This window comes from Aedes albopictus, chromosome 2 (assembly GCF_035046485.1).
Source record: "Aedes albopictus strain Foshan chromosome 2, AalbF5, whole genome shotgun sequence".
Lineage (NCBI taxonomy): Eukaryota > Metazoa > Arthropoda > Insecta > Diptera > Culicidae > Aedes > Aedes albopictus.
Genome location: NC_085137.1, coordinates 267191139 through 267218166, shown reverse-complemented (window position 1 = coordinate 267218166; position 27028 = coordinate 267191139). Strand labels below are relative to the sequence as shown.

Here is a 27028-nt window from a genome sequence, read left to right as displayed (position 1 = left end):
GAAAATGGTTGGTACAGTTCTTAATTTTACCATGGATTCGGTAGAAACAACAACAAAATTTATTTCAGTGTAGCTTTCTCGGAATTCGCACTCCGTTCATAGGGGTATGCCTATATAGCGGCGTGTTCTTCCTATTAGCTTTTTCGATCTTATAGGATATAACACTTTTCTTTTTAAGCCAAACTTTTCAAATCATGTACTGATTTATCGACCGTATTCTATAATTAACTTGATGGTTTTGTGGCTATATCGGTCTCTTTCTACTCATAAGTATAAGGGAGTAGAGATCAAAGTGGATAATGAAATGATAGATATGATAGAATTCGCTAGGTAGCGAACAAGTGTGAATTTTTTTTATAGAAGGTGAAATTGGGCAAGTAGGCCATGAATTGAACGAATACATACATCGAATGCGTGAAACTTCTGCCGTGCGACCTGTGCTTTTAAACAGATCGGCTTGGTTGGTAGTTCATACCACCTTACCAAGACTGGCAAAAGTTTCAGGCACCCGACTGCCTATGTATTGTTCTGTTTTCATCACAAATTCTATCGATCGGTAGCTTTTTCGGAATTCGCACTCCGTTCATAGGGGTATGCCTATATCGCGGCGTAACACGAAGATTCAAAATCAAAATAGGGTGTAACACGCCGCGTTTACCGCGGGCCCATATAGCCGAGGCGGTAAACGCACGGGTATTCAGCATGACCATGCTGAGGGTGACGGGTTCGATTCCCGGTCGGTCCAGGATCTTTTCGTAAAGAAAATTTCCTTGACTTCCTTGGGCATAGAGTATCTTCGTGCCTGCCACACGATATACACATGCAAAATGGTCATTGGCAGAGGAAGCTCTCAGTTAATAAGCTGAGAAGCAGGCTTTGTCCCAGTGAGGACGTTACGCCAAGAAGAGAGAGAGAGACGCCGCGATATAGGCATACCCCTATGAACGGAGTGCGAATTCCGAAAATGCTACCGATCGATAGAATTTGTGATGAAAACAGAACAATACATAGGCAGTCGGGTGCCTGAAACTTTTGCCGGTCTTGGTAAGGTGGTATGAACTACTAACCACGCCGATCTGTTTAAAAGCACAGGCCGCACGGCAGAAGTTTCACGCATTCGATGTATTCGTTCAATACATGGCCTACTTGCCTAATTTCACCTTCTATAAAAAAAAATTCACACTTGTTCGCTACCTAGCGAATTCTATCATATCTATCATTTCATTATCCACTTTGATCTCTACTCCCTTATACTTATGAGTAGAAAGAGACCGATATAGCCACAAAACCATCAAGTTAATTATAGAATACGGTCGATAAATCAGTACATGATTTGAAAAGTTTGGCTTAAAAAGAAAAGTGTTCTATCCAGTAGTGTAGTGGTAAAACAGTAGATCGGGACTCTGAAGGTCCTGGTATCGAATCTGCCAGCGGCTAAACGCATTTTTTTTTTTAAATTCGAGTTTTGAAATCAGAAAATTGCCAACAACGAATTGATGTGAAGTTCCATTAAAATTGAAGAGGCATTGGATGTTCTTTGTCAAATGATATGTACACTCAGAAATAATGATATTCATGAAATGACTACACACTTGGAAAAAAACACCGACTTCGGTAATTTTTTTACCGAAATCTCAACCGTTAAGTTTTTTACCGGAAAAATCGGTGACGTTTACCGAACTTCGTTAAATTTTGACAGATAAACGATAACATTTTACCGAAATTTGGTAATTTTTACAGGATTTCGGTAAAAAACCATTACCGATCGCTCAGCTGTTGAGATTTCGGTAAAAATTACCGAACGCGACTAGCTGTGTATTTTGTATTCATCTGATAACTAAATCCAATTTATGCATGGAGATTTCTAGAAAATAGACTGTCAATGCATATATTATATAATCAAAATGCGTAAATTAATTTAAGTTCGAGAATGAATGATTTTCAGACCTGCATGTTCCCGCACATACAAGAAAAACAGCAATTATTGTTTTCATTATATTTTCGATACAGTTCTCCCAGATATGGGGGAGTTACTTTCGGTAAATTTGCATGGTAAGTCCCTTCATTTTACGTAAACACGAAGGTTGGTTCATCAAAAACACTTTCCTATATTTACTCTCATAGCTTTTGCAATAATTCGAGCACCATCAAAGTTACTCCGTTGGCACGTTCCTGTTGCTGAGTAAAGCTGGTGATGCGTTTAAACTTGACTCCCGGCAATACGCACCTATACAGCCCAGCAAGTTCAGATAAGTGAGGAGGATCTTGGTAGGACCATCAATCGAGATAACTCCGGGATTCAACTAACCACTAACGAGAAGTATATCAACATTTCACAAATATGTAGATTCATTTTGTAATTTATCAACAAAATAAATTTATTTTTAAGCGTGAAACACATTATGATTGAATCATTATGCTTTTAAAATAATTCCTTTATTATATTGATATGAAGGAAGCTAGATTATAGGCTAAATTTAACTAAAATTTATACGTAAAATTCATAAAAATTAGAAAAGATCATATGGGATAACTTTTCCAAAAATTACTAAAAAGTATGCATTCTGCGAACTAAATGATATTATGAATTCGATTGGAGATCGAAAAACTTTTTTTGAGAAAAATATTTTTGTTTATTTTGGGATGTTTACAACTTACATCGGAAGTGACGTATATGATAGTCCATCATTGAACGCACACAGCGCACTGTACCCGGTACTGAAAAAAAGTGTCGCTAGTCGAAAAGTGTCGCTAGTCAAAACGTCGCTATTCGGTTTGGTGCTGGCGCCATAATATATAGTATTTGTTAACGACGCCCCTTTGTGTCGACAGTACCTCATCTATAGTGACCTTGCCGCCCGGTAAAACCCGTCAGACGTCTGACGGATCGAATTACAGCGAAGACTGTCATGATAATGAGAGGGCAACATTGAGAACACAAAGCAAATGAATAAGTGGAGTGCGATCAACGAGGATCACTTTATATGAATTTAATAAGCTTATTTCTACTGTTAAACATTTCTCGATTTCGATTATTATTTGATGTAGTGAAATTGGAGGTAGTATCACATAATGAACCTGATTTTTTCCTAAAACTAAACATGTATTATGAACTAGAATTTGTATGTACAACCTTAATCTATTAGTACGGAGGAGGCGAGCGTTTCTTATCTACAATTGATTAATCATAAGAGGTGATAAATTATTGTATATTGCCTTGAACTATATTATTCATGCCAGTTAATACTACTTAGGACTCTAGAACAAAACAGTGCGCAGGAAGCTAGTGCCAGACAGAGGACGAGACGACAAACAAATGCACTAAAACGTAAGAAACATACACTTTGAACTTAACCTAAAACATGTTCTTAATCCTAAAATCTGTGTATGCAGGAATTTAAAACGGCTCTAACTTCGAACGAATAAAGGTCGTTACGGATTTGGAAAGCATTCTTCGTCTTTTTTTGTTACCGCGATACGCTAGTAACAAATTTTAAATTCGTTTTACCGAATAACGATGTCGGACTCAGCCAATGCTGCTGCCATTACTGGTAATCAAGGTAAGAGCTTAGCTAATCAATCTGAAGACGCGCATGTAGACCCCCCCTCACGAACCCCAAACGATGAACCCAAATAAAGATACCCTTCTCAAACCCGGTGGGGACAAAAAGGCACCCTCTGTCAAAAGTAGGTCGTCGAAAAGTCGGGAACACAATGTCCCTTCCACGCGGGACAAACAGTCTGAAACGATCGGTCACAGTTGTCAAACGTGTCGTTTCGCGGACCACAGCCGTATGGTGCAGTGCGATGATTGTGATGGTTGGCACCATTATAGTTGCGTGGGTGTCGATGATCGTATCGCAAAAATACAGTGGCGGTGTGTGAAGTGTGAGGAGAATCGGAAAGTTCGTCGCAGTTCCAAAACTACGAGGACGGAAGCACCAAAAAAGAAGGCTACAGGCAAAACGAAGAAGGAATACGGGACGAAGCAACCAGATCTACAGGAACAACGGAAGCACCTTGGGGATCAGCCGGTAATGTGTATGAAGGCAGCGTCAGTGAAATCGGGAACTTCGCGGAAGTCTTCCAGAGCACAGCTGGAATTGCAACTACAAAAACTAGATGCTGAGCGTACCCTGCTGGAAGATAAGAAGAAGTTGATAGAGCAGCAGTACAGTGTACTCCAAGAACTCGCCGAACTCGATGAGCAGGCTGAAGGCGCAGAAGACGGTGATGAAGTAGATGGAGCTTCCAAAGTGGAGGATTGGCTGCGTGACGGAGTTAACTCGGACACGGATGACGAGAGTACGGACTCAAGCGAAGGTGCAGACGAGGACATCGGTAGTTCATCGGAGGAAGACTTCGAAGACGACCCTCAAGAAAACGGATCAACATTCAATCCAATTCGACGCTCTACGCCAAGGATGGACCCTAGGAGCATGCGGAAGAGTGTTACGCACAGCAACCAGTTAAACTGTAGCCTGAACCGTAATCAACTCGCGGCTCGTCAAGTTGTAGCGAAGGATCTGCCACCTTTCACGGGGAACCCCGAGGAGTGGCCAATTTTCTTCTCCACCTACGAAAGCACGATTCGGATGTGTGGCTACACTAACGATGAAAATATGATTCGGCTGAGAAACTGCTTGAGGGGAGACGCATTCGCCGCAGTGAAGAGCTTTTTGCTTCAAACATCAACTGTGGATAGAGCGATATTTTGGCTTGCAGTCTGATAAATTGCGTTGATTAATTGTTTATCATCGCCGACGTTTCGGTCCGGCTATTGGACCATCTTCAGGGCCTAAATATTTTATTAAAATTGGCACAAATTAACATTAAACACATAAAATTACATTACACAAACTCACTCGATACGCTAACCAACAAGTTACACAATTTTGTTCAAATTTAAAACTGTCGGGTTGAAAAGGGTCACGCCGTCTGGTACACGTTTGGGCCATTCGTTCCGATCGGATTTGGGAAATCCCTAGCTGGCGCACGGGTACTACCTGCCGGTGCAGATGGTCGCCTCTACTGATCAGCTGTTTATCCGTGTGATCCGATCGGATTCATCTTTTTTTGTTACCGCGATACGCTAGTAACAAATTTTAAATTCGTTTTACCGAATAACGATGTCGGACTCGGCCAATGCTGCTGCCATTACTGGTAATCAAGGTAAGAGCTTAGCTAATCAATCTGAAGACGCGCATGTAGACCCCCCCTCACGAACCCCAAACGATGAACCCAAATAAAGATACCCTTCTCAAACCCGGTGGGGACAAAAAGGCACCCTCTGTCAAAAGTAGGTCGTCGAAAAGTCGGGAACACAATGTCCCTTCCACGCGGGACAAACAGTCTGAAACGATCGGTCACAGTTGTCAAACGTGTCGTTTCGCGGACCACAGCCGTATGGTGCAGTGCGATGATTGTGATGGTTGGCACCATTATAGTTGCGTGGGTGTCGATGATCGTATCGCAAAAATACAGTGGCGGTATGTGAAGTGTGAAAAGAATCGGAAAGTTCGTCCCAGTTCCAAAACTACGAGGACGGAAGCACCAAAAAAGAAGGCTACAGGCAAAACGAAGAAGGAATACGGGACGAAGCAACCAGATCTACAGGAACAACGGAAGCACCTTGGGGTTCAGCCGGTAATGTGTATGAAGGCAGCGTCAGTGAAATCGGGAACTTCGCGGAAGTCTTCCAGAGCACAGCTGGAATTGCAACTACAAAAACTAGATGCTGAGCGTACCCTGCTGGAAGATAAGAAGAAGTTGATAGAGCAGCAGTACAGTGTACTCCAAGAACTCGCCGAACTCGATGAGCAGGCTGAAGGCGCAGAAGACGGTGATGAAGTAGATGGAGCTTCCAAAGTGGAGGATTGGCTGCGTGACGGAGTTAACTCGGACACGGATGACGAGAGTACGGACTCAAGCGAAGGTGCAGACGAGGACATCGGTAGTTCATCGGAGGAAGACTTCGAAGACGACCCTCAAGAAAACGGATCAACATTCAATCCAATTCGACGCTCTACGCCAAGGATGGACCCTAGGAGCATGCGGAAGAGTGTTACGCACAGCAACCAGTTAAACTGTAGCCTGAACCGTAATCAACTCGCGGCTCGTCAAGTTGTAGCGAAGGATCTGCCACCTTTCACGGGGAACCCCGAGGAGTGGCCAATTTTCTTCTCCACCTACGAAAGCACGATTCGGATGTGTGGCTACACTAACGATGAAAATATGATTCGGCTGAGAAACTGCTTGAGGGGAGACGCATTCGCCGCAGTGTAGAGCTTTTTGCTTCATCCATCAACTGTGGATAGAGCGATATTTTGGCTTGCAGTCTGTTAAATTGCGTTGATTAATTGTTTATCATCGCCGACGTTTCGGTCCGGCTATTGGGCCATCTTCAGGGCCTAAATATTTTATTAAAATTGGCACAAATTAACATTAAACACATAAAATTACATTACACAAACTCACTCGATACGCTAACCAACAAGTTACACAATTTTGTTCAAATTTAAAACTGTCGGGTTGAAAAGGGTCACGCCGTCTGGTACACGTTTGGGCCATTCGTTCCGATCAGATTTGGGAAATCCCTAGCTGGCGCACGGGTACTACCTGCCGGTGCAGATGGTCGCCTCTACTGATCAGCTGTTTATCCGGCATAAAGGCATTCCTGAATACGCACACCGCTCAGCCGAGCTGGAAGAAGGAAGATCAGCAGGCATCACCACCAAGTATGTCCAGATCTACAGGGGCACAAAAGAAGGTCTACTCTCAGGCCTGCATCGTCTGTAAGGGAACTTGTGCCACTCTCGCTAAATGTGGAAGGTTCCTAGGGCTGTCTTATGACGGACGGTGGTCTACAATTCGTGAAGCTAGAGTCTGCAGGAAGTGTCTGAAGCAACACAAAGGAGGCTGTGAATCGAAGCAATGCGGCGTTAGCGGATGCACCTATAAGCACCATCCCTTGTTGCATAAGGAACTGAATGCAGAAACGGCGGCGGTAGTGAAACCACAACGTGAAGAGCAGTCCTGTAACACACATCAGTCGGGGGCAAGTCCCATCCTTTTCCGTTATGTTCCAGTCATTGTGTACGGCTGTGGAATTGTTGTACACTGTTACGCCTTTCTGGATGACGGATCCTCGAAAATGCTCATGGACGAAGAGTTAGCCAAGGAACTGAACCTTTCCGGAGAACGCCATCCACTTTGCCTAAAATGGACTGGCGGTTTGCATCGATCACTCGAAACACTCGATGTCCAACAGCTTCAGTCTGAATACTACTACCTGAAGGGGGTTCCCGTAGAATCCTATCGTGATGTCCGGCCGAGACTCCTGATCGGAGTTCAACATGCGCACGCAACGCTGGTGAGGAAGAGTCGCGAAGGAAGACCTGGTCAACCGATCGCTATTAAAACAAACCTTGGCTGGACGATATATGGCGGCGCTCCGGCAGAACAATTTGTGAACATGGTGCATTACACAAATCACGTCTCTTGCTGCGATCACGATACCAAAAAACTGATGAAAACCTCGATCATGCGGTGAAGGAGTACTTTTCACTCGAAAGCCTTGGCGTCACGTCACCAGTCAAGCATATTCGTTCCCAAGAAGATGAGCGTGCTATGATTCTATTGCGGGAACTTACCCAGTTTAACGGAGAAAGGTACGAATCAGGATTATTATGGAGACGAGACAGCGAACATTTGCCGATCAATAAGACGATGGCATTGAAACGCTTTAAGCTTCTGGAACGCCGCATGGAGAAGGATGTTGAAGTAGCACGGGTGGTGAAAGAGAAGCTGACAGAATACGTTGAAAAAGGCTACGCGCGTAACCAACGAAGAACTGGAAAAGAATCACGAACGTGTCTGGTATTTACCAGTCTTTCCAGTCGTTAATCCCAACAAACCAGGCAAGGTGAGACTCGTTTGGGACGCGGCTGCTACGACGAATGGGGTATCGTTGAACTCTGCACTGCTTACCGGACCAGATATGCTAGAGCCGTTGATCCACGTGCTGTACAGATTCCGTCAGAACCGTTTTGCGATATGCGGTGACATACGCGAAATGTTTCACCAAGTCGCAATTCGCAACGAAGATCAACATAGTCAACGTTTCTTTCTGAAAGATGAACCTAGCACCTACGTCATGCAGGTGATGACGTTTGGAGCCTCCTGCTCACCGACGACCGCCCAGTTCGTTAAGAACACGAACGCGGAACGGTTCAGCAAAACGCATCCAGCTGCAGCTACAGCAATCGTACGGTGCACCTACGTTGATGACATGTTAACCAGTACGGAAACAGAGCAAGAAGCTATCCAACTCGCGAAATCCGTTTGGTTCGTCCATAAAGAAGGAGGATTTAAAATCCGAAATTGGATGTCCAACTCGTCGGTAGTTCTGACGGCCCTCCGCGGCGACTTGAATGCTGAGAAGAGTCTCGATTTGTCATCCACTCTTGCAACGGAAAAGGTTCTAGGCATGTGGTGGTGCACACAAACGGATTCCTTTACGTACAAGATTAACTGGAGCAGGCTTGGAGAAGATTTGCTAACGGGAGAACGCTACCCCACGAAGCGAGAAGTCCTTCGCACCATGATGACAATCTACGACCCACTCGGCTTAATCGCTCACTACCTAATGTTCTTAAAAGTGCTGCTACAGGAGATCTGGCGAACGGGTATCAGTTGGGATGAGACAGTGAATTCGGAGTGTTTCGAAAAGTGGCAGACGTGGATAAGGCTTCTTCCGGAAATCGAGTATCTCCAAATTCCGCGCTGCTATCGCCTTCAAACGTCGGCAGGAGAAAATACAGAGATTCAATTACACACCTTTGTTGACGCCGGTGAAAACGGCATGGCCGCCGTTGCGTATCTCCGTTTCATGGAAGCAGGGACTGTTGAATGCTCGTTAATTACAGCGAAAACCCGCGTAGCGCCTCTTAAATACCTAACCATACCTAGATTGGAACTCCAGGCGGCTCTAATCGGCGCAAGACTTGCGCATTTCATTATCCAGGGGTTGGACCTCACAATCTCTCGAGGTGTCTTCTGGTCAGATTCCAGGAATGCTCTCTCGTGGATACGCGTGGATCACCGCAGATACAGCCAATTTGTAGCTGCCCGGGTTAGTGAGATCTTGGATCTATCAAACGCCAATGACTGGAAATGGGTTCCAACGAAATGGAACGTGGCCGATGAAGGAACCAAATGGCAGCGACGCCCTTCGTTTACAGCTGAAAGCAGGTGGTTCAAAGGGCCTGAATTCCTTTGGCAGCGAGAAGAAGAATGGCCTGCTGCGCCCATCAAGTTTGAAGAGACCTCTGAAGAGCTGCGCGTCGCCGTTCACGTCCACTACGAAGTGACAAAGTTGGAGTTCCCGATCGACAAATTCCGTGATTGGAAAAAGCTTATACGTACGACGGCACATATTTTCCGGTTCATCAGGAATGCTCAGCCGAAACGGTTTCCTCGGCTAACGTGCGGCATCACAAAAGAGGAAATTCGCAACGCAGAGATCTTCCACTTCCGGGCGGCGCAACAAGAAAGTTTCGCCGAAGAGTTCGTCGTTCTCCATCGAAATGATAGCAAGGTATCGATCCCTAAACGAAGCCCGCTATACAAACTGAGCCCCTTCATCGACGGACAAGGTATGCTGCGCATGGCAGGCAGAACCGCGGCGTGTGAATACCTATCACCGGACACTATTAATCCCGTTATTCTTCCTCGTGATCATCGGGTAACGCATCTCGTAGTACGAAGTTATCACGATAAGTTTCACCATCAAAACCATGAGTCGGTGATAAACGAAGTGCGTCAGAAGTTTTGTATAAGTCGACTGCGCCGCATATACGCCAAAATCAGATCTCAGTGCCAACGTTGTAAGTTGAGAGATGCACGCCCACGACCTCCAGCAATGGCAGATCTTCCTCCATGCAGACTAGCCGCATTTGTCCGCCCGTTTACCCACACTGGGGTAGACTACTTTGGCCCTATGGAAGTATGTATTGGGAGAAGGGTTGAGAAGAGGTGGGGGGTCCTACTAACATGCCTTACCATACGCGCAGTCCACATCGAATTAGCTAGCTCATTAACCACTAACTCTTGCATCATGGCACTGCGCAACTTTATTGCCCGGCGTGGAACTCCAGCTGTATTTTACAGCGACAGAGAAACCAATTTTATTGGTTCTGAACGCGAACTGAAGCAAACTTTGAAGGCCGTCGATCAGAACAAGATGACATAAGAGTTCGTCAGTTCCACGACATCCTGGAGCTTCAATCCACCGGCAGCCCCTCACATGGGGGGAAGTTGGGAAAGGCTGATTCAGTCCGTAAAGCGGACCCTGTTGGAGCTCAAACCGTCTCCACGACCAACTGATGAGGAATTGCGGAACGCGTTGATAGAAGTCGAAGGTATCCTGAACGCTCGACCTCTGACACATGTACCCATCGAAGACGAAGCAGCTCCTGCGCTTACACCAAACCATTGGCTCCTAGGAAGCTCTGATGGGGCTAAACCTTGGTCTTTGCTGGAGAATGACTCGATCGCGCTGAAACGTGGCTGGCACCAATCCCAAGTACTCGCCAACCACTTCTGGGAGAGATGGCTACGCGAGTACCTGCCGGAGATAACAAGGCGCAGTAAATGGCACAAGAAGGCCACGCCGATCAAGGAAGGTGATGTCGTGCTGATCGCCGATCCGGAACTTCCGAGAAGCTGCTGGCCAAAAGGACGCGTCATAGGTACAGTCAATCGGGACGGGCAGGTACGTAGGTAGAGTAACAATACAAACTATGAAAGGAGTCTACGAGAGACCAGCTGTAAACGTTGCGGTACTTGACGTCAAGGACAAGGAGGAGTTTCCGAACTCAGAGGCGGAGTTCGCAAACTGGGGGGGACTGCTAACGACGCCCCTTTGTGTCGACAGTACCTCATCTATAGTGACCTTGCCGCCCGGTAAAACCCGTCAGACGCCTGACGGATCGAATGACAGCGAAGACTGTCATGATAATGAGAGGGCAACATTGAGAACACAAAGCAAATGAATAAGTGGAGTGCGATCAACGAGGATCACTTTATATGAATTTAATCAAGGTTGCAACCATTCATTTGCGAAAATTTACATTCATTTGCTATTATCTCAGTTCAGAAGCATGCTATCGAAAAACAATGTATGGATGAATTTAACCTTGTAGTTTTATCTGAAAGTTTGCCGAATAACATTGGGGTCGCAAACGTATACCAAAGTCGTGAGCGAGCTGTGAAGGTAACTTTCCACAGCGTGAATGAAATTTACATTCACCGCGTGGAGAGTTGCCTTCACAGCTCGCTCACGACTTTGTTATACGTTTGCGACCCCAATGTTATTCGGCAAACTTTCAGATAAAACTACAAGGTTAAATTCATCCATACATTGTTTTTTGATAGCATGCATTTGATAATTGCAAATGAATGTAAATCTTTGCAAATGAATGGTCGCAACCTTGAATTTAATAAGCTTATTTCTACTGTTAAACATTTCTCGATTTCGGTTATTATTTGATGTAGTGAAATTGGAGGTAGTATTACATAATGAACCTGATTTTTCCTAAAACTAAACATGTATTATGAACTAGAATTTGTATGTACAACCTTAATCTATTAGTACGGAGGAGGCGAGCGTTTCTTATCTACAATTGATTAATCATAAGAGGTGATAAATTATTGTATATTGCCTTGAACTATATTATTCATGCCAGTTAATACTACTTAGGACTCTAGAACAAAACAGTGCGCAGGAAGCTAGTGCCAGACAGAGGACGAGACGACAAACAAATGCACTAAAACGTAAGAAACATACACTTTGAACTTAACCTAAAACATGTCCTTAATCCTAAAATCTGTGTATGCAGGAATTTAAAACGGCCCTAACTTCGAACGAATAAAGGTCGTTACGGATTTGGAAAGCATTATTCGTCTTTTTTTGTTACCGCGATACGCTAGTAACAGTTTTGCTGAACTATTTTATATTTAGTCAGATAATGCATGAACCCAGTCGAATCGCAATTTTGCAAAGAAAATATTCATTGATGACTTTATTTATTTCTGAATGTTATTGACAACAAACTGATTGAACAGTAGTGCGAATTCAAGTGCCAATCAGTTTATATCACAGTGCAGATTTTTTACCGTGTATGTGTTCGACAAACTTACACCATGTATTTTTAATAGGTGCTGGGTAGAGTCAGTCTAGTTAGAGTCTGGCGGACTGTCACTTTCGATCGGAGTCAATCGAGCATGACGTCACGGTGTAGCATTTATCGGTGAGGACACCATGACGTCATGCTCGATTGGCTCCGGTCGAAAGTGACAGTCCGCCAGACTCTAATTATAGGGACTCTAGTGCTGGGTACCCGGGTATCTTGTCGGCCACATAAAGGTTAACAGTGGATAACTGACACTGAGGAAGATTACAAGTGGCAGTCGAAATACGCGTATCTGTCGAAGGATAAGCAATTAGGGCGGAATTAAAAGATACGAAACTGATTACACTCATTCAAATGCATTTGTTCGTCGATATCCGTATTCGTTCGAGGTTAGGGCTAGGGGAAGAAGGACGACAGGAGCCAGTGCAGTGGGTTCCATACCGCCTGCCATTCTATAACTCTAGCAACCTCGTCCTTAAATAAGCTGGATCACATCTTAATTACTTGATTGATAAGGGCTGATTAGACGAACATTGCAAATTTAATACGCTAGAGTGATAAACGTTTTTGTTTACAACTGCAAGTTTCCTCAGCCCCACATTCTCTTAACGTAAACGTAAGCATTTTGCGACACTCGCAAGGATGACGAGATGAGCAAAAAATAATTTCAATTCAAATAATGATATTTCCAGTGAAGAAATGATTGCTGCTCGTGATTCTGAAAATTTTAGTCATATCTTCGTTAAATCGGTGAAAGTTTTGATAATTGTTGGATTGTAGGTACATATTTGGAGGTGCATCACACAGCTCAGTGAGGAGCTAGATAAATATGTATTGTTCAGCAAGGAATTTAGAAATTTTATTTGCACAAATTTCACTCTACCGTCAAGTCGCCATTCACCGTGGGTCTAAGAAAATTTGAGGCGAATAAAGGCTGTCGTTTAACACCAATCTTGTAAACATTGTTGGTACCGCTGTTAATTGCCTTCATTATTGGTTAGAATTAAAGTAATAACCACAAAAAGTAAAAAAAATCACAAAAATCATATATATATATATATATATATATATATATATATATATATATATATATATATATATATATATATATATATATATATATATATATATATATATATATATATATATATATAATCCCAGCGTTGTCTGTATGTCTGTCCGTAACGCTTTAAAATGCTTCATTGAAATGTTTCACCATAGCTATAACCTATAACAAACTTTTAAGAATTTCTAGAACTTTCTTGAAGGTATTTAACTTTTCAGATATAATAATAAGAACATTCTGGAATGTTCTGGAACACCAAAATGCTTAGAACTTCCGCGAATATCTGGAAGTTACTGAAAATTTCAGAAAAAATATCGTTCTGGGATGTTCTGGAGTTTCAAACTTCTTAAATTTTTGAGGTGTGTACTTGGAAGTATATTTTCAGGCGTTTTTCATTTCTAGAGTATTCTCCCATTCAATGGACAACAACCTTACAACAGTCATCTACGGTCAAAAAGTAGATACATGGTAGAATAAATTCTGGCGCTTCTGATAAGTTCAATGCTGTGTGAAATATTTCACATGCTTATTGACACACTGGCTTCTGAGGAGAAGCTTCCTCAATGATTATTCTAAAAGTTTCAAGAATCTCCTTGATGGATAAAAATTATTCTAATTTATGTTAGAAGATCAAAAACGGGTGCATCAAAATAGGGCTGCATGAAATAAAACCCAGAGTTGTCTATTTGTCCTCCCGTCACATTTAGCATAGTTACCCTGAAGTATTTCATGTATAGTGGAATGGTGGGAATAGCATTGTATGAACTAGAGAAGAAAAATAAGGAGAAGAAAAAGCGAAAAAATAGGAAGGAAAATGAGGTTTTAAAAACTGTGCCAGAACTTTCCACGAGTGCTCGAGATTTTTCTTTTTTTACAAATGTTCGAGAGGTTTCCAAGCATTATGGAATATTGGAAAGTTCTCAGATTGGATAACAAAAAACTTCTAAAGCTTACCAAGACGAAGAAAAACAAATTTATGTAACATTCTAGAACACTCTTCGGAGAAATGAATTGAATATGCTTTGTTTTCATAATTGGAAGAAATTTCCAAACTTTCCATAAACAAGGAAAAGAAAATTTTCTAGGATTTATTTCGAAGGAATGAAAAGACATACAAATTAAATTTCTTGAATTTCTTTTTCCGACTTTTAAGAAATCTAGGGAACTTTCCTGGGAGAAGAAGATAAAGATACTCATGATTCCAAAATATTTTTAGATGAATAAAAATACAATCACTAAATAATTTTTAATAGAACGGAATATTTAGTAGCTATTTGTTCAAAATACGAATAAATTTTAGGAATATTCCTGTGAGAATCAGAAGATGAAATCGAAGATTCATGAACATTCCCGAACATCTTTCGTAGGAATAAAACCAATAATGCGCCAATAACATCAAACAATAACACGAAAAAAGCGTATTTAAAAGTTTTCGGAAGAAGGTTGTAGGGAATTCTAGAACACTTCAGAGGAATAAATATAGATTCTGAATACAGTTGAAGATAAACCTAAAACGCATATCAAACGTTTTAATATTAAGGCATTAGACAATTCTCGGAATTGCGAAAACGTGGCTAGCCACGTAGGGTCAGCTAGTTAACGTAGGAGCAACACGTGCGTGAGATTCTCTCTCTCGGTTGGTGTGGTTTGTTTTGATTCAATCTGACATTTCTTTTATGCTGCTCATGCTGCCGATGCTGCCAGCTGATGGTGGCAAGGATGGAGGAGCATAGTCGGAGGGGTGCTCCAATGCGTTTTCGGAAGAATTCGTTGAGATAAAAAGTTTTCGTTATAAAAAATATGGAAAATTCTAGTTTAAAAGTTCAGCATTAAACTTTTCAATGCGTGTTACGTATATTACTTTACAGAGAATCAGTCTAGAGGTCATTTAACATAATAAGTGCATTAACATAAAAGTTTATAATTTTACAAGAACGCATTGAAACGCCCCTTGAAGTTAAACGGTGATTCCCAACCAGCTCAAGCAAACTCCCTTGGAATTCATCTTCGAAGTAAAATCACACTAATTGTATTTGTATTGTTATCAATGGTAGTTTACTATTTACTAGATTCCATTAATTTATTGGAAAACATTAGAAAAATCATTGTTCATCTTTTTCTTGTCGTAACGTCCTCACTTGGCTAAAACCTGCTTTTCAGCTAGTTTTCTATAAGAACTTCCTCAGTTATTCATTGAGAGCTTCTGCCAACACGGCTTGACGTCTGTCAGTCTTTGAAGTTTTAGCGAATAACATGCGTTAACCGAAACATCTACTGTACTGTGCACAATAAAACCAGTCATATGTTAATAATATTTACCATGTAATGAATGGTAATTTTCATGGTATTTTTTTATCCGGGAATGGCGACTTGACGATATAATGATGCTTCATTTTTGTTTATTATGGGGTGATACACAAATTACACACCTAATTTTTTTCGCTGAATCTCGGCAATTGTTTTTGTTTTTTACCGAAATTGGCACCGCCGAGCGCTCAGCAAACATGTTTTTCAACGAGATCTCAGCTGGTCAGGTTTGCTGAGATTTAGGAAATGTTTTGCCGAAATTCAGCTAACAAACGTCATTTTTTACCGAGATTCAGTATGAACGTTAGCTGAGAATCAGCGGTGCCGGCGTTTGCCGAGCTCTTCTTAGTGTGTATATCACGCAAAAATCGACCTTTTTCAACAGGCGGTAGAAAGTGCTTCACTTCGATTCGCACCTCCCTAACAGATGTGAAGCAGTGTAGTGGCAAAATAGTTGATCGTGACTCTAAAGGTCCTGGTATCGAATCTGGGTGCGGCTGTACACATTTTTTTTTTTAATTTTAGTTTTGAAATCAAAACATTGTCAACATGAAATGATGTGAAGTTACATTAAAATTGAAGAGGCATTGGGTGTTCTTTGTCAAATGATATGTAATTGATAACAAACTGATTGAACAGTAGTGCGAATTCAAGTGCCAATCAGTTTATATCACAGCGCAGATTTTTACCGTGTGCGATTGGACTTAGATTTTTATCTAAATTGATAATATCAACTGATAGGTAAATGGAAATAAATTGTAAGTAAGTTATACCTAGATTGAATAAAGGAGAGTACTGCGCTGGTAGCGATACCAGTCAGTGCCTGGGTTTGGAAACAGAAAGCCTCGCTTGTGTTTTTATTTCCAACAGTTAATGGGCCCAGGGATGCCCTGATGGTGGTTTGGGAAGCGAGTAGACCAAGATGCGGTAATCCGATGAGGTATCAAGATGCGATGAGGCCTGGTGCCAATAATCGTTCAGATACCGAGAGGCGCCCAAGTAACCACGGTTCTGAAGCCTTACTGCATGCGGTGTATTTAGAGTAATCATTACTTTGCATGAACACTTAAGGAAATGTCAATTATGCGACTGATTTAAGATTATATCAGTATAATCGTAATTTGATTCTATAATTGCCCATTTCCACTTTAAATCAATCTTAAGTTTGCATGTAAAGTAATGATTGCACCAAATATACCCTATATCTTATTGCATGCAGAATCTGCATGCAATAAGGCTTCAACACCGTGGTTACTTGGGCGGTGAGGATCTAGTAACTTGAGGGACCTGCGCTGGAACCAAGATGTCGAGGCAGAGGGTACTGGCTGATCAGGACGTGGATGGCGGTAAGGTACTCGGTGTCGGATGAAACTTGGAGCAAGGAGGAGCTTGGAAGCAAAGGCAGCTCGGTGGTGAGAGCAAAGGTGCTAGTTAAGGAGGAATACGGTGACCAGGTATGATCGGGATTAGTAATCCTACATTATAGAGATCTGCTGAAGTGGCCATTGTGGGCCAATCGTGCAGAGAGAAATGTCAAAGTGTGAGCCAAACGAACATGTTTATTGTTTGTAGGAATGCGTCGTTCGAACGGTATTGGAATCAGAATTGAACAAATTATAATTATTTACTTTTGATATCGATGAATTGATGGCATATTAAATTGTAATAAAAAAGATATAATTAATTAATTATGCTTTCTACATGTACTCATGTTCATGTAGAAACTTTTGTATCTTCTCTTCTCGTAAAACCTTCCATTGCTGCTGCTTGATTCACTTCTACTGATATGATTTGCGTTGCTCTTTGCAAAGCATTTCATATTTTTTCGATTGCGCTGCTATTTTTTCCAAAATTTTGTAAAATAAAGCTCGACCATTAATTAGCAATCGTAAACTAAACAACTTGCACCACACAAAGTTTGAACATCTAGCTTTGTGGCAAGTGTTGGAAGCAGTTGTAAATAAAACAAACAGCGTTGCCGATTCGTCATATAAAACTTCCGCTCATCTCTATATAGAGGATTTCTCCTCGGGATGCGTCGGATCTGAGTGTGTGATGAGTAAAGACACTGTATTCTAAGGACACGAAATCTGATGATTGTTGCTGTTGATGATGATAGTCGCGTCATGACGATGGTGCTGTCAAGCAATGCTTTTAAGGCACGTTTGACAGGTCTCCTGCTCGATTGGAATGACATTGACAGCAAATTTGGAATTCCAATTGGAACATTTCGTGTCTTTGCATATAGTGTCTTTAGTAATGAGCACTCAGAAATAAATAAAGTCATTAATGAATATTTTCTATGCAAAATTGCGGTTCGACTGGGTGCATGCATTAACTGACTTAACATAAATAAGTTTAGCAAAACTATATACTATTTAGTATCCAGAATGCATATTTTTTAGTATTGAAGAAAGGTTGTTCCACGTGATTTTTTTTTTCTAAAAGTTTATGCATTTTATGTATCACACAGCTCAGTGAGGAGCTAGGTATCAACTGGTACACTGAACCCAAACTTCATCCCGTAAGCGTCTGAAAACTGATACGGTCGCGCCCCTTTATAATAACCAGTCGAAAATCGGATGACGATCAGACGGTCTTGTTCAACACAGGATGATGAACAAGCGTATGTTTGTCATCCGATTTCAGTAAGACTGCAACATTGAATTGCAACTGAAGATCTTATTGGATTCGTATGTATTTTTTTCGTGAAGGAAATGAATTGATATTGGATTATGATTGTACTAAATATGGTTTTGGGTTCGAAAAAAAATATTCAGGAGCATGATATGATAAAAATGAAAGCTGGAAGGGTTTTTTTTGCTGAATCATATTAAAACTTTATTTATTTTCTGAAATTAAGATAGCTACTGATCAAGATATAAAATATTTATGCACAAATTGACCTTCGCACACATTTTACGAAGATCTGTCGGGTTTCACGGCCGATTCTGAAAGATTTTCCGATGATGCCAAGGGATGGAAGTAACGATGGCCCATCGTCTTCTTCCTCGGTCCAACGCGTTGTTTGAACATCAAATGGCCCCTGAAATGTGTGTAAACTACAATAGTTAGGCACAAGAATTACTTTTATGTTGATGAAATTTAATTTCTTACCTTCACCACAGCCTTATGCACAGGAACAATTTTGAAAGCCAAGAGAAAACTTTGGTTAAAAGAAACGAGCTACTTCAATTACCAGAACGGCACCAACAATGGCTACCGGTCGATGCAAAAAGAATCAGCTCATCGCTCAAGCTATCCATTTCAGAGCGTTTCAGCATAAGACGGATTTCAGTGGGAAGCGCTTACAACGATAGTATGATACGCGTTATGGGGCACGCGCGAATCGAACATCATCCAGTTTGTGGATGATTCTCGTCCGATTGCTCGTCATTCAGTTTTCGAATGACGGTTCATGCAGTTAGGATCTTGATAGTAAGACAGTAAATGGTTGTTAGTTCATTTTAAAAAGCCGTGATTTTTCATTCGGTTGCGGCAATCATTCAGAATAGAGCGGATCCTGTTTCATGTGAGTGGGAATGATATTTCATACGTTTCAAGGAGGATATTTTCGTTCAGTGTAGGTAAATGGAAATAAATTGTAAATAAGTTATACCTAGATAGGCCTTTTCATGTGACAGTTCCGTGCATGCATTTGTTTACAAAGCTTGAACAACAGATGCTAACAAGAAAGTGTCATCTTCATAGAAGAACTGTCAAACGCCCGAAAAATCAGCTGATTTAAGACGTCAAATGAAAAGGCCCATTGAATACAGGAGAGACACTGCGCTGACAGCGATATCAGTCAGTGCCTGAGATTGTAACAGCAAGCCTCGCTTGTTTTTTTATTTTAGTAAAATTTAGTTTCTTCCAAATAGTTTATTTTAATAATAAAAATCGAAGAATGAGCAGCTCTGCAACCAGTTGTAACGCCTGGCTGCATAATGATAAATTTGTTATAAAAATAAATGAAATGGTTTTGACAAAGTTATTCTCCTTGGTAGCAATGTTCCGAGTTCACGCATCACTTTGTTCACGATGAATATCTAATTAAATAATTAGGAAAAAGATATGATGTGAGTAAATATGGGAAAGCGATAATGCAATTTACGCGTTCACGTAAAATGAAGTAATCAAAACAATGTGTTTCTCTTACCGTGAAACGTAAGCTCCATTACGTAGAAGTTCTTGAAGGAGCAACAACAGTTTTGCAAATTTTGCTAAACAAATATACAAACTTGAAAAATATCGAATGAAAACGAAAAATAAAGTTATTATAATTGCGGATTTTCTTACAAGTTGTCACCTGCACAGCTGTCTAAAAACTATACATTCGCTCACTTAAATTTATTTACGCATTTTCGTGATAAAATATATGTATTGCGAAACTATTTTTTGGAAATCCTAATGAATAAATCGGATTTAGTTATCAAATGAATGGAAAATAGTCATTTCATGAATATCCTGATTTCTGAGTGAGGAGGAGTGTTGGACTGTACACTCAGCCAAATAACCTTTAGATTTCCATAAGGCCCAACTTATGAAACGGCCTTTAAATAATTCATAATGATTCGGATGAATTTCATAAGGTCACTCTTAGACGTAAAATCGTCTCACAGCTTGGCTTTTATTCATGTTTAGCAACATGATATTCTCAAGCGTCGGTAGCCGTGTGGATAAAACACGGGCTCGGTGATCCCGACGTTCATGGATCGAGTCCATTCTGCATTATTTTTAGATTTTTTTGTTCTTTTCATAAGTCTATCTTATGAGATTTGTCATTGCAAGTACGATCAATTTTCATAAGGTATTCTTATGGCATCCATAACAATTAGTTATAGCGTGCGACTCCGTGGTCGTGTGGCTAGGGTCACCAAGCTCTTAGTCGCATCGTGCTGAGGAGCGCGGGTTCGATTCCCGCCGCAGCTGTCAGGAAAAGTTTTCGGCTGTGCCACTGGGCGTTGCATGCTAGTCCGTTGTCTAGTGTCGTGCTTCCTTCAAAGAGCGAAAAGCTCACTGGAAGCATTGAACGTGTTCGTGTCTTTTTAACAAATTTTCATAAGGTATTTCGATGAATTTCGTTAGTTTTTGTCGCTGAGTGTAGGTACATTTTTGGAGGTGCATCACACAGCTCAGTGAGGAGCTAGGTATCAACTGGTAGGTAAATGGAAATAAATTGTAAATAAGTTATACCTAGATTGAATACAGGAGAGACACTGCGCTGGCAGCGATATCAGTCAGTGCCTGAGATTGTAACAGAAAGCCTCACTTGTTTTTTATTTCCAACAATAATACGACCCAGGGGGTCCAAATTATATTGGTTACCCTAGTTTACGGAACCCGCATACACTCTAATCCTGTATATAATAATAAAATGTCTGAATTTTGGCCTAGTTATACCAGAACAGACTAAATAATTAATATCGAGTGATAAAAGATGAGCAGAACTTACTGTGTGATATTTATGAAGGTAGTCACGGTTTGGGCTGTTTGGAGTGCTTCTACCGCTCAGCGGGGGACTTTGCCGGTCCATTGATCTACCTCTCGCTAGTAAGTTCATATGTTCAAGGCTCCCGACACGAGATTCCAACTCCTCAGCACGAGCCTCAGTGGATTGCTTTTCTTCTTGAATTAACCTGAAAGTAAAAAAAAAACGAAATCGAGTAATCACATCTAAAATTCAATAAAAGTTTTTTGCTTCCATTAAGAAGCATCAGGTACCTAATAAAATTGCAACATTTTTAATTCGAAAATTAATTTCGGGGTTCTAGCGATTTTTTATCCTCATCGGAGGTCGCAGTAATCCGGTTGCGCGTACGGACGTTCAATATTTTCTCGGTGACGTTTTTTTGTGTCGCAAAAGTCTACGCTCCATACAAATTTCAAAATTTTTGTATGGACGAAAGTCTACGACGGGAAGGGGCCAAAATTTGGTCTACGTGGTTTATGAACAGCCCCCAACAAGGCTTGCCGAGTTAGATAATTACGACGAGTGCTGTAAAAATCGAGTTCTGCACCGAGTTACGTACAACATTTTTTGCAAATTTATAAATTACCGCTTGAGGATAGTTTTTAATAAAACTTTTTCATCAAACTGCTCACTGATATTCATTAGCCTGGTAGACGGTTTATATGGGAAAATATAAAAAATGAAAAAACTCCAACTCCTGTATACTTTTTGAGTTCCATTTCAGTCCCATATCAACTTGCAAAATTTCAGATCGATCGAAGAAACTATAATTTAGCGCCCGCCATTCTTACCCAGTCAACACACGGTCGCATATGATGTTGAATAGGATGCTAAATTGGAGGCGATATGCGTACACTTTACACGCAGTTAAATGGAAGCATGTACGCATATGGCCTCCACTTCCGCATCCTATTCAACATCATATAAGACTTCGTGTTAGCTGGGTAGTTTTTAATACGATTTACTATGGGGAAAATTTACTTCTTCAAAGAAAAATCGCTTGAGGTCACCCATTGATCCCTGAAAATAAGCCGTTGAATGATTTCTGTAGATAACTTCACGAGGAATCAGACCTCCGAAGACCGCAAAGCGATGCGACATTCGTGGAAAAAGTTATTAAGCCTTCCCCGATCGATGAAATGACGAGATTTTATTATTTATTTTTATTCCTTACATGTTAAACAGCGTTGGTATGTCATTCGGTTTTCAGTTTAGAGTTTAGAAAATTTAAAATAAGTATAAAATCTAAAAATACCCCTCAACTGTTATAATAAAGTTTATAGTTCTACTCTCGACTTTGATGCCTTCAATGTTGTTACACCAGCCTTAGACTAAGCCCACGCGTGGGCTCCATTACACACGAAACAGCACGTCGTTAACGATTTTTAATTCCGTTACCCACCCATTTTCGCACCGGTCGTTCGTTTCCATGTGAGTAAAATAATTATCGGCCGCCTTTGCGCACCGGTGGTCTCTATTCCATCCGTATCATCGGTTTTTGCATTGTAAATCATCTGTGGTGTCATTGCAAATCTTTTTCTGGCAAATAATCTGAGCAATATTTTTTTAAAAGGAAAGAGTTTTGGATAAAAGTCAGAACTGTTCTTTGCTACGTTCAAAGATAACATTTTCTCAAGAATGTGAAGCGACTATAGTATACCGTCAAGGCACCATTCACCGTGGATCTAAGAGGATTCGGGGCAAATAAGGGCTGTAATTTGATACCAGTCTTATAAACATTGTTGGTGCCGCTTTTAATTGCCTTCATTATAGGTTAAAATGAAAGCAATATCCACAGAAGTTGAAAAAAATCACAAAATTTGATGATATAGTACAATTAGTAAAGGGTAGTAGGGTCGCCTAATTCCGTGGTAGGTCACCATTCACCGTGGTAGTAGGGACCCATTCACCGTGTATGAGAAATTTTATTCTACTTTGTTTAAAAATCATCAAAACAACCCAGCCAAGGGAATTTTCTTCGTTTAAAATCATTTCAAAAATTAACTTGCAAGATTTTATTAGAAAAACGAAAGTTCAAATTTTCGATTTTTTCTAGATATATGGGCACGGTGAATGGAGACCATTGATTTTTAGGGTACCCATTTACCGTGCCTTTTTGTTTCAATTAAAAAGTACGAGTAATCGTACTTTCTTGTTAAACTTACTTCGGTAATGCAAAATACATACCTGATATGTGAACTTAATTGCTTCTTGGTGGAATAAAAACGTTACTACATTTAGTTTATCGCTTAAATCTTAACTACTTGTTGAAGATCCAGGAAGACATCAAGCAGAATCCCTCACGTTTCTGGGATTTCGTAAAGAAGCGGAAATCGTCTGCTCGTATCCCTTCCAACATTAGCTACGACAATGTTCAAGCTGGATCAAACGAGGAAGCCGCTGACCTTTTCGCGCGGTTCTTCGAGGGTGTATACAGCAAGGTTTCGCCTGTAGCACGTCGTGACTGCTTTTCTCACATTCCTACTCACGATATCAATCTTCCTGTCATCCAATTTTCTGCTGAGGAAGTTTTGGAAGCAATGAGAGACCTCGACATTAAGAAAGCATCAGGATCGGACGGCATTCCTTCACTCCTCCTAAAAGAATGCGCGGCTGAACTCGCGGCTCCGGTTTCAAATTTGTTCAACCGCTCGCTCCGTGATAGAACGTTTCCGTTGACATGGAAAGTTGCATCCATTGTTCCCATCCATAAATCTGGCAACGTTAACCGGGTAACAAATTACCGCGGTGTCTCCATACTGTGTAGCCTGAGCAAAGTCTTCGAGAAACTCATGCATAACGTGTTATACACTGTCGCATCGCCGTTAATATCTGACTGTCAGCATGGGTTTATGAGACACCGTTCGACAGCGACAAATCTCATGTGCTATGTTTCCCTGCTCTCCCGGAAAATTGAAATGAGGCGGCAAGTCGATGCAGTGTATATCGATTTTGCTAAAGCATTCGATACCGTACCTCACTTCTTAGCAGTTGAAAAACTCAAACATATCGGCTTTCCAAATTGGATTACCGAGTGGGTTTTGTCATACCTATCTGACCGTACCGCGTATGTAGTGGTTAACTCGGCCGTATCTCGCATGTTTTCCATTACATCTGGAGTCCCACAGGGTAGTGTGCTTGGACCGCTGATTTTTAACATTTTTGTTAACGATTTGTGCTTGCTGCTTTCGTCTTTCAAACTTTCGTTTGCTGACGACCTTAAATTCTTTCGTGTGGTGCGTTCACCGCTCGACTCTACCGACCTCCAAGAGGACATCAACACCGTGTTGGTTTGGTGTAGCGATAACGGCATGCGTGTAAATAGTCAAAAATGTAAAATCATATCGTTTACTCGCTCTTACAATCCCCATCACTATCGTTACAATATGAATGGAGAACAATTGGAACGCGTAAAGTCGATCTGCGACCTTGGAGTCATCGTGGACGAAAAGCTGAACTTCAATGAACATGTGGGAATTGTGACAACGAAAGCGTATTCTGTGTTAGGATTCATACGTCGGCATGGCTCGGAATTCACCGACGTGTATGTCCTAAAAACACTTTATTGTTCGTTAGTGCGGAACATACTCGAGTACGCATCACAGGTTTGGTCTCCATACTATGTGCATCATATTGCCAGCGTAGAGCGTGTGCAGAAAAAGTTTCTCCGTTTTGCACTGCGGCTACTACCGTGGAACGATCCAGTCAATCTCCCTCCTTATTCGGCAAGATGTAAACTGATAGGGTTGGAGCCACTATCGACCAGACGAGAGAACATGCAGCGTTTATTTGTCTTCGACATAATCACGGGAGCAATCGACTGCTCCTCGCTTCTTGAGCAGATACCGCTAAATATTCCACCTCGACGGTTCCGGTACTCTTCTCTTTTGGCTGTCCCTTATCACCGAACAAACTACGGATATAATAACCCACTTGACTCTTGCATTCGCTTGTTTAATAATGTATGTGATGTGTTCGATTTTAATATGTCAAAATCTGTTTTTAAAACCCGACTAAAGAGAATTGTTTAGATTTTAAGATAATTGAATTGTGTTAGCATATAAGTTCAGTCTGTACGATGTATGTCGAAGACGGTGAATAAATATAAATCACCTTAGCGCAGTTTTCGTTTTTTCACTATGAATGCAGTGAACGAGCAGAAACCCGCTTCATGTAAACACACTTTAGTGTCAAAATGATACTTTTAAATGTTTCTAATGAGCGTTTTGACATGGTAACAATACATTAGTGTTGTATTGGTGGAATTGAAGGGAAATTGTCATATCATTCAATCATAATATGGAAATAATGAAAAAATATTCGAAGGCACACGGTGAATGGAGCCCCCACGGTGAATGGCGCCTTGACGGTAATTGAATAATTAAACATTCATTCTACATTAGACATTAGCTTTCATTAATTGCAGGGTTGTTACAACAGCGCGGATTTCGCGATATACAAATTTTGTTGAATTTTGAACATGATTTAAGTCTGATTTGCATCATAGTTTTTTCGTGTAAGATTGCCTTTTTTCTAATCTACCAACCAGCGTTTGAAGAATCCCCTCGATGAACTTTGTTCTGAGAATCTTGCATATGAAAATACTAAGAGTTAAGCCATGTTAGTGCTTATAGCAATAAACTTCATTTTACATACTTAGTTTTTACAACATATTTAAGTAGAACACGCTAGCACTTTCTCACCTTTATAAATGACCACATGACAATAACATATAATATCTGTTGGATTTACAGCAATGAACTAAACTTCGAGCTTTACTCCGAATACTTCTTAAAAATTCTATAACAAAATCCAGGAAATTATCAAGGATCTTCTTCAGGGTGTATCTCCGGAATTCCTCTAAGGATCTTTTCTTATATTGTTCTTAAGATCTTTGTGAATAAACTTTTATCTGTTTTTTGGTTTGGGTGAATGCTTTCGTCTTAAAAGTTCTCGTGGGGTGTTTCATAATGCCTGGAAAATTTCTTCTTTTTCGTATTTCAAGAATTTTCCCACAGTTTGCTCCAATGGTTGCTGTAGGGATTTTTAATACAGATATTCTTCGATATAACGTACCCTCGATATAGCGAATTCAATATAACGTACAACAATTATTTTTTTATTTTTTCGCAGGAATAATACTTTTTTTTTTTTCGCAGGAATAATACTCAGATAAGGCACGGTAAAGGCTGGGTATGCTGCGCAATTCAGATCCCATTGTGATCCACTAGCCTCTGCCCAGCAACTCCTATCCCTACCTCCACGCGGTACCGGCCGGAAACTATGAGCAACCTTAGTGAAGATCGGGTAACCAACCCCGGTGGGAACTTTGGTCGTAGGCTGACAGGGAAGGGGGGGTTTGCTTCGGCAAACCTGAGCGTCTGTTCTCCAGGAGGAGCGGCTCACAACAGCGTCTGATCCCCATGTTAGGGGCGGCTGATCTACGTCCGAGTGCCAGGGAAGGACTCTAAGCTCAACTGTGCACTATGGTCCTCCGGAAAGTAGGGGGTTGGTGTCAGGCCCTACGAGCCAGCCGTAAAAAACCATTGTAACGGAAAATCAGCAACAGAATAATACGAACCGAGACCAACGGCAACGACCCCAGCGAACAAAAAGGACTTGCGATTGGAAACTCGGTACGTGGAACTGCCGAACTCTCAACTTCATTGGGAGCACCCGCATACTCGCCGATCTACTGAAGGACCGCGGGTTCGGCATCGTAGCGCTGCAGGAGGTGTGTTGGACAGGATCCATGGTGCGAACGTTTAGAGGTAATCATACCATCTACCAGAGTTGCGGCAACACACGCGAGCTGGGAACAGCTTTCATCGTGATGGGTGATATGCAGAGGCGCGTGATCGGTTGGTGGCCGATCGACGAAAGAATGTGCAGGTTGAGGATCAAGGGCCGATTCTTCAACTTCAGCATAATAAACGTGCACAGCCCACACTCCGGAAGTACTGATGATGACAAGGACGCATTTTACGC

The 27028-nt window shown here is 41.3% G+C and overlaps 1 protein-coding gene and 1 long non-coding RNA gene across 8 annotated transcripts in view; one reads left to right on the top strand and one right to left on the bottom strand.

Annotated features, from left to right (window-relative positions):
* LOC109402987 (liprin-alpha-1) overlaps positions 1-27028 on the bottom strand; it is a 545355-nt gene that overhangs the window by 244289 nt on the left and 274038 nt on the right. For 6 of the 7 annotated variants that reach the window (XM_062854909.1, XM_062854913.1, XM_062854910.1 and 3 more), the window contains one exon: positions 21023-21206. The exons of the other annotated variant lie outside the window; for it this stretch is intronic. In XM_062854909.1, coding sequence (XP_062710893.1) covers positions 21023-21206 — 184 coding nt within the window. The remainder of the gene's footprint in view (positions 1-21022; positions 21207-27028) is intronic. 7 annotated transcript variants of the gene reach the window in all.
* The window catches only part of LOC134288983 (uncharacterized), a 487443-nt gene that overhangs the window by 243264 nt on the left and 217151 nt on the right, over positions 1-27028 (top strand). The window lies entirely within an intron of this gene.